This window comes from Brassica napus, chromosome C4, assembly GCF_020379485.1.
Source record: "Brassica napus cultivar Da-Ae chromosome C4, Da-Ae, whole genome shotgun sequence".
Lineage (NCBI taxonomy): Eukaryota > Viridiplantae > Streptophyta > Magnoliopsida > Brassicales > Brassicaceae > Brassica > Brassica napus.
Window position 1 is genome coordinate 32,915,068 of NC_063447.1, and position 11,795 is coordinate 32,926,862.

Sequence of the window (11,795 nt, forward strand, 5' to 3'; positions counted from 1 at the left end):
CATATTATAATTTGCAGGTACCATTGAAGACTTCTTTGATGAAAATGAATATGTTAGAAAGAAACCAAGCAGTTCAAGAGTGAAGTGTTCAACATCAAAAGATTGAAATGTTTGATGAACCAATGGTATATAGTGTTTTGGTTATGTTTTACATTAGTTTATAATTTTTTTGATGAAATAGGTTATGTTTTGACTATGGACAGGTCTTGGTAGTCCAAGAAGGAAAAGAGTAACGATAAGTTTATGTTGTGGAAGAGTGATAAAGGAAAATACTCCTCTATGATCGATCTAGTGTTCAAGAAACACCAAATCGCAGCTCAAGAGTAATAGATCTATGAAGAAGAAAGATCTAAATCCTCTTTGAACCAAGAACGAACGTTTATTAGAATTCCAAATGGATAAGAAGTTTTACAACTCAATTTTTGAATGAATCCAAAGAAGTTACACTAGCTCCCTTTATACTCTGTTTCTACACTCTGTTTCTAACTGAATCACAACCGCTCCGCTCTACAGATGACGCGTGTCCTTTACGAATCCATTGTAACAACTCTCAACGGCTACTTTTCCTCCTCTTATCTTCTCACACGTGTCATAATCTTTCCCTGTATCAAAGAGGAGTGATTGCCTCCAAAATGCGTGAACTTTACGTTTTAGTTATACTGTGATTTTTAAACTTTGAATTTTTAGTTGAAACAAAATAATATAATGCTCAATGTTATGATTATGGACTTCTATTTTATTTGACAGGTTTGATTGAAGAGAAATAGGTTGAAATGTTATGAAGAGAAATAGGTTAAAAAAAAAAAGAAACATGAACTAAACAGATTTCAAAGGGGTTTAATGTTAGATGGGATTCACGTAAACGGGTTTTAAACGGGCTTGGTTTAAAGGGCTCTGAACGAACATCTATTAAACGGGCTCGGACATAAATGGCCGGACAAGCCCGTTTTAACATGGCTATGTATAGGTGATGATGATTTATTTTAAAAATATATAAAATTAAATATTTTTTTAATCTGTATGTATAAAACTAAAACGACGACTAAAATTAAACGGATAGAGGAGTTATGAGGAGAAAACCAAAAAAATTTACTTTTTTTGAAACTTTAGTAATGATCCATGATTTTAAAATAAATAGTTTTTTGTACAGCAAATAAATAGTTTTCTAAAAACAAAATTTCATTTTAATGTTTACTCGAAGATAAGTTTGAAAGCAAAAAAAGTTTTCTGTCTGTCAATATTCTAGACTTCTAGTAAATTATGATTATTGACTTGGTCAAAGAGATTGAAGATTGAATTTGTCAAACATGACAGACGTTGACTTTGTGGTGCGGTGTGTCTTCAGCAGGAAGTAAAAGAATTGAAGCAAAAAGAAGAAATGTCATCGTCCGAACCAAAGATGAAATCCCAGAAAAAAGAGCGGAAAGGCGAGAGGTTCGAGTTGTTTTTACAAAACGGAAGTACCTTGTTACAACAACTCATAGCCGATTGTAACGGTAAATCAAATCCCATCCGTGACTTCTCACTGGATCAAATCCTCAAGGCTACAAATAATTTCGATCCATGTCTTCAAGTTTTTGATTGCTGGCATTATACCTGGTACAAGGGTGTGATTGATGACAGAAACTGTATGATCAATAGATTCTCAGACGGAGAGATCTTAGGACTCGGAGAGGGAGATGCTTACAATGACATGGTGATATCTGCTCGGGTAAGCAACCACAAAAACTTCCTCAAACTGCTAGGATGTTGTCTCGAGTTTCCGCTTCCGGTTCTAGTATTTGATGGTGCAGAAAATGGGGTTCTAGACCAGCATGGAGATGCATGTAACGGGAATAATAAAATGGTGCTATCTTGGAACCAAAAGTTAAAGATTGCAAAGGAGGTAGCCAACGCTGTGACTTGCCTTCACACAGCTTTTCCTAGGATCATTGTTCACAGAGACATAAAGCCGATGCATATTTTCTTGGACAAGAATTGGACTCCCAAGTTGTCTGATATGTTGTTTTCGATTTCACTCCCTGAAGGAAAAACGCAGATGGTAGATAAAGTTATAGTGGGAACATTCGGATACATGGATCCATCTTATCTCAGCACACGTTTAGTGACGGAATATACAGATGTCTTCAGCTTTGGAATCCTTTTGTTGGTTCTTCTGATTGGAAATGGTAGAGCAGCTGTGTCCGCGGGCCCTGATAGCCAATCGGTCGATATTCTTGGCTATATGAAAAACGTTTATGTGACTAGTGAGATGGAAAACATTTCAGATGAAAGATCACGTAAGAGAGAGGTGGTTGAGCTAGCGCTGAGATGCTGTGAGGTTTTGAGAGAAGATAGACCAACGATGATCCATGTAGCAAAGGAACTTGACCGGATCGAGAAATCAATTATGTGACGTTTTTCTTTCTTGCTTTTGTCTGTTATCGTTGGTAACATGCATGTATGTTAACTACATAAATTTGTTTGCATCAAAAAAAAATTCGTTTCTTCAAATTATAAGCATAATTTTTTTCCCCTCAAATGTTGATTTTATGTTAAGATATACGCATTTCTATTCTAGATTTGGATATTGGAATATAATCTTTGGATCCAACCGCAAGTAGCTGAATTCACTGATGAAAGGGGAAGAAGTGTGGCCTTGTTAGTTGTTACTACACTTTGAGGAATCTAGATTAGCTTTCTTTCCAAGAGGAGGTAATAGCAGTCGATAGAGTGTGGAGGAGTCTCTTTCATTTATAAATTTTGTACTCAAATAGGATTTGAAGATCGGAAAGAGATGACAAATGTTGGCAATATAGTGGAAGTTCTGGTATCAGCTATAATATTTGCTTAGTCGCCCAAGACAATGATTATTTACAATAGCCTTGTTCGTTTTATAACTCTGCGACTGGCGTCAGCAACAAGAAATAAACCTACAACGGAAGTAACTTTATTGATGTCGAAACTGGCGTCAGTCGCCAAAGAACGATCGGAGCCAGTAAAACGGAGTTGCCGCTGTTAATTCCAGCGTCGCATCTGGCGGTGTTGGGAAAATTGGCGGATAATATTTTCTTTGAGAGGTTAAGATGAAATGTAGACGGTTTATATTTTTGATAGCTTTTGTATTTGGAAAGGGATTTTCTACTAAGGCTTGTGTTTGGAGATTCTTTTAGAATCTTTCTTAGAACTCTTTCTTGAATGTTTTCTCTCAATTGCTTTTCTTGATGTGAGATGATTACAAATGGTGCTAAGCACCCCTATTTATACTAGTAAGTGGAGACTACAAGTTAGTTCTACACACTTCATCTTCTACACACTTCATATTCCACACACTTCCTTTTCTACACACTTCTTCATCCTTCTCCATTTTTCTCTAGATATTTCTTCTTCTTGGGCTTCTTGGTTATAGCTTGATTAAAGATTAAACTTGGGCTAATGAGGAAAAACCCAACAAATCTCCCACTTCCCGATTTAGCCCGAGACAGTTGCCATGCCCATGCCTTTGCAGCAATCTTCAAACTTCTTGATCGGTAATACCTTGGTCATAAAGTCTGACCAGTTTTCGTCGGTGTGTACCTTTGTGAGATGTATGAGTTTCTCTTCAAGAACTTCTCGGATCCAATGATGCCGAATGTCAATGTGCTTCGAGCGAGAGTGAAACGTTGGATTCTTTGCTAAGTGAATAGCACTTTGGTTGTCACATAGCATGTTGTATTTTTCTTGCTTTACTCCCAACTCAAGCAAGAAGTTCTTCATTCATAGCATCTCCTTGCATGCTTCCGTTGCTGCGATGTACTCCGCTTCCGTGGTGGATAAGGCAACACACTTTTGTAGCTTTGATTGCCAAGAAACAGCTCCCCCTGCAAAGGTAGTCACAAATCCTGATGTAGATTTCCTTGAATCTTTATCACCAGCCCAATCTGCATCAGTGTAACCGTTCAACTCCAATTTTCCATTGCCAAAACATAGACACTTCTTCGTTGTGCCTCGTAGATAGTGTAGGATCCACTTAACTGTTTTCCAATGTTCTTTTCCTGGATTGGCGAGAAAGCGACTCACAACTCCTACGGCATAGGCAATGTCGGGTCTGGTGCACACCATAGCATACATGAGACTACCCACTGCTGATGCATATGGGGTAGTCTTCATTTCCTCTTTCTCCTTCTCACTTGTTGGACTTTGCTTCGAACTTAGCTTGAAATGTCCACCAAGTGGAGTGCTCACCGGCTTTGCTTTGTGCATGTTGAATCTCTCCAACACCCTTTCAACATATCTTTCTTGGGACAACCATAAAAGCTTATTTGGTCTATCCCGAGTGATCTTCATTCCAAGAATCTGTCTCGCTTGCCCCAGATCTTTCATCGCAAAACATCTTCCCAAATCTTTCTTCAATGCGGCTATCTTGTTGCGATCTTGGCCCACAATTAACATATCATCAACATAGAGCAATAATATGAGAAAGTCGCCGCTTTCGTACCTCTTTATGAAGACGCAATGATCATTCTTGGTTTTCTTGAAGTTGTGATCCACCATGAAGGAGTCAAACTTCTTGTACCATTGTCTTGGAGCTTGCTTGAGACCGTAAAGACTCTTCTTTAATCGGCACACCAAGTCTTCTTTTCCTGGAACCTTGAATCCTTCAGGTTGCTCCATATAGATCTCCTCCTCGAGTTCACCATGTAGAAAGTCCGTCTTGACATCGAGTTGTTCAATCTCCAAGTCTAGAACCGCTGCTAGACCAAGAACCACTCGGATAGAGGACATCTTCACCACTGGAGAGAATATTTCTTCAAAATCTATGCCTTTCTTCTGGTTGAATCCTTTCACAACCAATCGAGCTTTGTATCTTGGATTTGAGTTTCTCTCCTCATACTTCAACCTGTACACCCACTTGTTCTTCAAGGCTCTCTTTCCTTTTGGTAGCTTCATCAGCTCATAAGTGTGATTATCATGCAATGATTGCATTTCATCTTGCATAGCTTCAACCCACTTATCTTTATGAGTGTCTCCTATGGCCTCCTCATAGCTTTGAGGCTCCCCCTCATCTGTAAGATTAACGTACTCATCTCGATAATATCTTACAGATGGTCTTGTCTCTCTTCCAGACCTTCTTGGCTCATGTTCTTCCTCTGGCTCCACTTGAACTTCTTCTTCACCTTCATCACCATTCGGACCCATGATAGGATCCCCTTCGCCATCATCTCCAATCACTTGTTCATGATCTTGAGGCTTATGAGAATCTTCATTCCTTACAACCCTTAGCTTTGGTTTCTTTGATTTGTTGATGTCTTCGATTGTTTGATCTTCGAAGAAAACAACATCTCTGCTCCGGATAATTTTTCTGTTAACCGGATCCCAAAGCCGATAGCCAAAATCATCTCTTGGTGATCCAAGATAGATGCACTCTTTAGTCTTGGAGTCTAGCTTGGCTCGTTCATCCTTAGGTATATGAACAAACGCTCTGCAACCGAACACCTTCAAATGGTTGTAAGAGACCTTCTTACCCGACCAAACTTCCTCCGGGACATCGCCTTCCAAAGGAACTGATGGTGTAAGATTTATGACGTCCACTGCAGTCTTTATGGCTTCTCCCCAAAATGGCTTGGGTAGTTTAGCGTGAGAGAGCATGCACCGAACTCTTTCTGTGATCGTTCGATTCATTCTTTCAGCTAGCCCGTTCAGTTGTGGCGTCTTTGGTGGTGTCTTCTCCATCCTGATTCCATGAGCTTTGCAAAACGCTTCAAAGGGACCTCGGTACTCTCCACCATTGTCAGATCGAACACACTTGAGTTTTTGACCCGTACTTCGCTCTGCTTGGGCTACAAACTCCTTGAAAGCATCAAGAACTTGATCTTTTGACTTCAAAAGGTATACCCATACCTTCCTTGAATGGTCATCAATAAAGGTGACGAAATATGATGTCCCTCCATTGGATTTTTCGGACATGGAGTATACGTCAGTATGCACAAGATCAAGAATATGCTTTCTTCTCATAGGCGTAGATGATCTTCGGAAAGCGACTCTATGTTGTTTTTCGGCTAAGCAATCATGACATGGTGAGAGAGAAATACCTTTCATATCAGGAAGAAGTTTCTTGCGAGAAAGTATATTTAAACCTTACTCACTCATATGCCCGAGTCTTCGGTGCCATATATCCATGTCATCACTTGCGACATTTACTTCTTCCTTGCAAAGTTTGGCTTGAGTCACGTATAATGAGCCTTCTTTTCTTCCTCGAGCCATGATCAAACTTCCTTTGGTTAACTTCCATTTGCCACCACCAAAATGACTGTCCAAGCCGGCATCATCGAGCTTTCCGGTTGATATGAGATTGAGTCGCATGTCGGGAACATGTCTCACATCCTTGAGAAATATCTTACATCCAGTGTTTGATGTAAGAATAACATCCCCCTTTCCAACGATCTTGCTTCTTCCTTGATTTCCCATTTGAACATTACCAAAGTCACCACTTTGATAGGTTGTGAAAAAGCTTCCATGAGGGGTGACGTGAAAAGAAGCACCAGAATCAATGATCCATGAGCTATCATCAGAGCTAAGATTACATTCTCCAACGAGATACAATTCATCGCTCTGGTCTTCCACAATGGTGGTAGTCTTGTCTTCATGCTTATTTGTAGGATTGAGCCGGTCTGGTTTGATATTACCGGCTTGTTTGTCTTTCTTGAAAAACCGACATTCCGACTTCATGTGACCCGGCTTGCCACAGTAATAGCAGGTGACTCTCGAACGTGACTTAGATCTTCCTCGAGATTGGTCTCGTCCTCTGCTTCTGTTTTGGCACGAGTCTCTTCTCTACCTCGTCTATCAACAATGTTAGCTTCTGAATAAGAACTTGAACCTCGCTCCTTCCTGCGAACTTCTTCGTTTAGAAGGCTATCAGTGACGGTGTCCATGGTAAGCTTTCCCTCCGGTGTTGAATTGCTTAGAGTGACAACTAGTGTGTCCCAAGTCTCCGGTAGTGAACTAAGGAGTAAAAGGGCTTCCATTTCGTCTTCAACCTTCATATCAACTTTGTTAAGCTGATTTACAATCCCCTTGAAATTGTTCAAGTGCTCCATCATGCTCTGGCCATCCTTGTACTCCAACTTTACCAACCGTCGAACAAGAAGAGCTTTGTTTCGAGGTGTTTTCTTTTGAATCATGGATTCAAGTTTTGTCCATAATTCAAAAGCATTTGTGTCGGTAGAGACATGTTCAAAGAGAGATCGGTCGATATACTTACGGATTACGGCAACCGCCTTTCTATTAAGAATCTCCCATCCTTTATCATCCTTTCCTTCCGGCTTATCCTTCATGATGATGGGCTCATGCAAATCCTTACAATAAAGGTGATCTTCCATCATCGGTTTCCAATAAGAGAAGTTGTCCGTCGTGAGCTTGAACATGTCACCTTCAAAGGTAACGGTGGCCTCCATCTTCACTTCTTCAAAGATAACGGTAACCTTGCTCTGATACCAGCTGTTGGGAAAATTGGCGGATAATATTTTCTTTGAGAGGTTAAGATGAAATGTAGACGGTTTATATTTTTGATAGCTTTTGTATTTGGGAAAGGGATTTTCTACTAAGGCTTGTGTTTGGAGATTCTTTTAGAATCTTTCTTAGAACTCTTTCTTGAATGTTTTCTCTCAATTGCTTTTCTTGATGTGAGATGATTACAAATGGTGCTAAGCACCCCTATTTATACTAGTAAGTGGAGACTACAAGTTAGTTCTACACACTTCATCTTCTACACACTTCATATTCCACACACTTCCTTTTCTACACACTTCTTCATCTTTCTCCATTTTTCTCTAGATATTTCTTCTTCTGGGACTTCTTGGTTATAGCTTGATTAAAGATTAAACTTGGGCTAATGAGGGAAAACTCAACAGGCGGTTATTAATTACTGTAGAGACTGAAAAAGATAATATGTTTTGCCGTGACTGTGATGCATTTGCTGTGGTCAGTTGTTTTTTTTGAACAGCCGCCGCTGACGCCAGAGTTTATTAAACGAACAGGGGTAATGTTCTGTTTTCTGAAGCTTTCCCTACATAATATTTTTAATTTATTAAAGCTATCACTGTGACTGAACATTCTAAACTTTGACTTCTCGAATAAATAAACAATATTACAGAGATAAGATAAAGTCTTTTTTTTTAATCAACGGAAGAAATTGTAATAGCTTCTCTTTCACGTCTCAACGGTATCTGCAGAGATAGCAATCTGAGAATATCATCATTGGGCGATGGAACTCTGGAGAAAGAAGAAGGCGAGAAAGTGTTTCCTCAAAAACCGAAGCATGTTTCTTCAGAAACTCATAGCGGACTGTAACGGCATATCAAACCCTATCAGAATGTTCTCTTACGATCAAATCTCTAAGGCCACGAATCACTTCGATCCCAAGTGTCTTCTCCCTAATGATTCATTTTGGTTCACCTGGTACAAGGGCGTAATCGAAGGAAGATCTTAACTGATCAAGAGATATACAAAGCCAGTGGTCTATGGAGGAGAAGAGAGATAGCTTACAACGATATTGTTTTATCTGTTCGGGTAAGTAACCACATTGGTTTCCTCAAACTCATGGGTGGTTGTCTTGAATTTCCTCTTCCAGTGGTGGTATTTGAAGACCTAGAATATAGAGCTTTGAACCATCGAGGAAGTCTTGACCTTGGAATGCACGGTTGAAGATTGCCAAGGAAGTTGCCATTGCTATAACCTATCTTCACACTGCTTTCCCTAGAATCATTATACACAGAGATATCCGGGCAAAATAATGTTTTTTTGGATAAGAATGGGACTGCTAGTGCTAAGCTCACTGATTTCTCGCTTGCTGTAACACTCCCTGAGGGTAAATCATGGGTTGAAGAGATGGTGTTGGGAACTTACGGATACGGAGATCCTATTTATGCCCAGACGGGCATACTGACAGAATATCCAGATGTGTTCAGTTTTGGAATCCTTATGCTGGTTCTTTTGCTGGGAAGACCAGCATATATAAATGATACTATGATTCTTGATTATGTGAGAGATCTGCAGGTGAGAGGAGAACCTGTTGAATTCGGGGGTGATTCCAATGACATAAGGGCTGGTCAGATGAATATGTTTCTCCACCTGGCATTGAGATGCTGCCGAAAGAGGAATGAAGACAGACCAAAGATGATCACGGTGGCAAAAGATATTAAGCTTATAGAACAAGCATCACTCTGAGGATGGTCTGATTTAAGATTTGAGATTGTGCTCAAACCTAGTAGGGTTGTGTATTGTGTATTGCTGGATTTTCTTGTAGTATATGATTTCTAGTAAGACTTCATTTCGATTAAGAAAGAGTTTTTAGGGTACATAAACTAGTAGCGATGTTCTGTTTCTGATGCATTTCGTGCAAGTCAGACAGTTTGTATACATAAACTAGGTTCCAAAACAAAAGTACCACTTTCATTTAACAGGAAAATGCGTTTAAGAATCCAAAACTAGTTGTGACACCATTGACGGAAGATATCTCTTAAGTATTGTAGTGCAAGAATGTATACACACAACCAAAAAAAAAGAAAACAGAGGATCTTTAAAAACAATCATATTTGCATCTAAAGGATGTCAGGCATGCTTCTCTATCTTCTTGAGTTCTTTTGCAACGTCTATCATGTGAAGCTCGTTTTCTCCTGCTCTGAATCTTACACATCTAAAAGCAAGCTCAATGAAAGCTTCCATTTGCATTCTTACATCCTCAGAGATCTCGCCGCTTTCCAACAGCGAAGGGTCTATCAGTTCAGTCAACAGACCTTTATCCAGCAACTTGGCAACATAGACAGGCAATACAGGAAGATAAACAGCAACTTCCGAAGTATATTCAGACTTCCCTGTCAAAAGGATTAGCATGATGATCCCAAGGCTATATATGTCTACATTCTCTGTAACCAAACCTGTATTGAGATACTCCGGCTCAATATAGCTTGATTGTAACGGCCCGATCCCACGGCGTCCGACCGGGATTATCGAAAGGGCGTTATGGACACGTGTCTACTCATTTAGACAACCATACGTGTCCCGTTACTGGTCCCAAGAGTCGACGGACGCATAACCTTCTTTGAAATACCGTCACACCCACATCCATATACTTCTACTTACAGTCCTGCGCACAGGGAAATCGAAATGGAGGAGTGAGCAACAAGTTACTCAGTGAAGTGGCTCTAGACCAGCCTGCCCGCATGACACTCTATACTACTCTATGCGGGAACTAGGACTGACTAGCCACTACAATCAGGTAATGTATTTTCATCATTTCATATCATCATCATTATTTCCAAACATTCAACTCCATACATTTCTAGCAACCTAGCGATCAATCAATACAATGATCCCACTCATTGCCACACACGTTAAACCCTAGACTGAACCGTCTCCTCATACTAGACCGACTCGATCCTATGACACCTTTAACTCCCCGTTACCCGACCATGATGCACGTTTTTATATCCCGCCTCTCGCGGTTGGCACACGTTCTTATCATCAGTGGGTAGCTCCTACTAGGCTTCTACCCCATATTCTTGTGGATTGGCCACATCTCCTATGGGTGCTTCCATATTCTTGTGGATTCGCCACCTCTCCTATGGATACCTAGCGAGAACTACTGCCACACATACTTTCCTTAGACTCTATATGCTTCCCCACCCATGTTTAACCGTAACATCATTCTTTCATACATTTACTTATCCTTTCACATCCTTATCATTTTCACTTATCCCTTCCCATTCTCATTTACTTTCCTTTTTCATTTAAACTTGTACTTGGACTCTATCACTAGACGCCACCGTTATCGGTGTCACACACAGTACACATCACACTCAAGTTTCACTTACAATATCAATAACAATCAGTAGTCATCTATCATCTTAGCATTCACTTCTTTCTAGCATCCTAGCTTTAATCACAAACCACTCAAGGGACTACACATCCAAACGTACAAGTATCAATTACCAATCAATCATCACCACAACAACACAAGACAGTTCATTAAGTCTCACTTAACAGAATGAGGGTTCTTATGCATCATGATCCATTCATCTATCAACCTAGTAATAACCATGTTCTATCATCCTAACTCTCAAACATGGTCTAATCAAACCTAACTCCAACATAAAGGAGTATACAGTACACGGGAACAAGATGGGTTCAAGACACTCCACCTTAACCTAGATCTGGATCTGGAAACAAGAATAAGAGAAGGTAGAGATCTGGTCACCACCACCACACGGCTGCTACCCCACCACCACCATACGGCGCCGGCGAGAGGAATAGAGAGAAGAAGAGAGAGACGGCGCAGGAGGGAGAGAGGTCGACGGCTAGGGTTTTTGGCCTCCGGGAATTCTCTGCAGAGCTTCGCTTCAGATTTGTGATGAGACAAAAGAAGGGGCTGCAGCTCTTTTTATAGGAAGGAAGGAAGGAACCCTAGATTTTTGTCAAACGGGCCGTAGAGAAGCCCATTCCTTTATGAAACTTTTTGGGCCAGAAACCGGACCGTTACAATTCTCCCCCACTTGAATGGAATTCGTCCCCGAATTCCGTGTGTCGATACTCCAACTCTAAACATCCCGAACCCAATTAGGTAAACAACTCGTCCTTTGAAATCTAATGGTACATGCAACAGACCAGGTTCCATATTCCTCACGGAGATCCAACGTCCTCTTAAATCCCAAATTGATTCTCCAACAGCGTTCTCATCCCTAGATTCCTTTCATCTCATATGCATTTCCATAACCCACCACTCTTGTCGGCGTAATTCTCTGATGTCATGTACCCCTCTTCTATCCTTTCATAAAGCA

General features: G+C 40.4%; 1 protein-coding gene and 1 pseudogene across 1 annotated transcript; both read left to right on the top strand.

The window, feature by feature from the left end:
* The first annotated feature begins 1,378 nt into the window (after positions 1-1,378).
* On the top strand, positions 1,379-2,395 carry LOC106394987 (serine/threonine-protein kinase ZRK1). Its single transcript, XM_013835527.3, has one exon. The coding sequence runs from the start codon at positions 1,379-1,381 to the stop codon at positions 2,393-2,395; it is 1,017 nt and encodes a 338-aa protein (XP_013690981.1).
* A 4,489-nt stretch (positions 2,396-6,884) lies between these two features.
* Positions 6,885-11,193, top strand: LOC125585156 (annotated as a pseudogene).
* Positions 11,194-11,795: the final 602 nt, after the last annotated feature.

Excerpts from the sequence above, each read along its gene's own strand:
- LOC106394987 (XM_013835527.3), top strand. The coding sequence starts at position 1,379 with ATGTCATCGTCCGAACCAAAGATGAAATCCCAGAAAAAAGAGCGGAAA.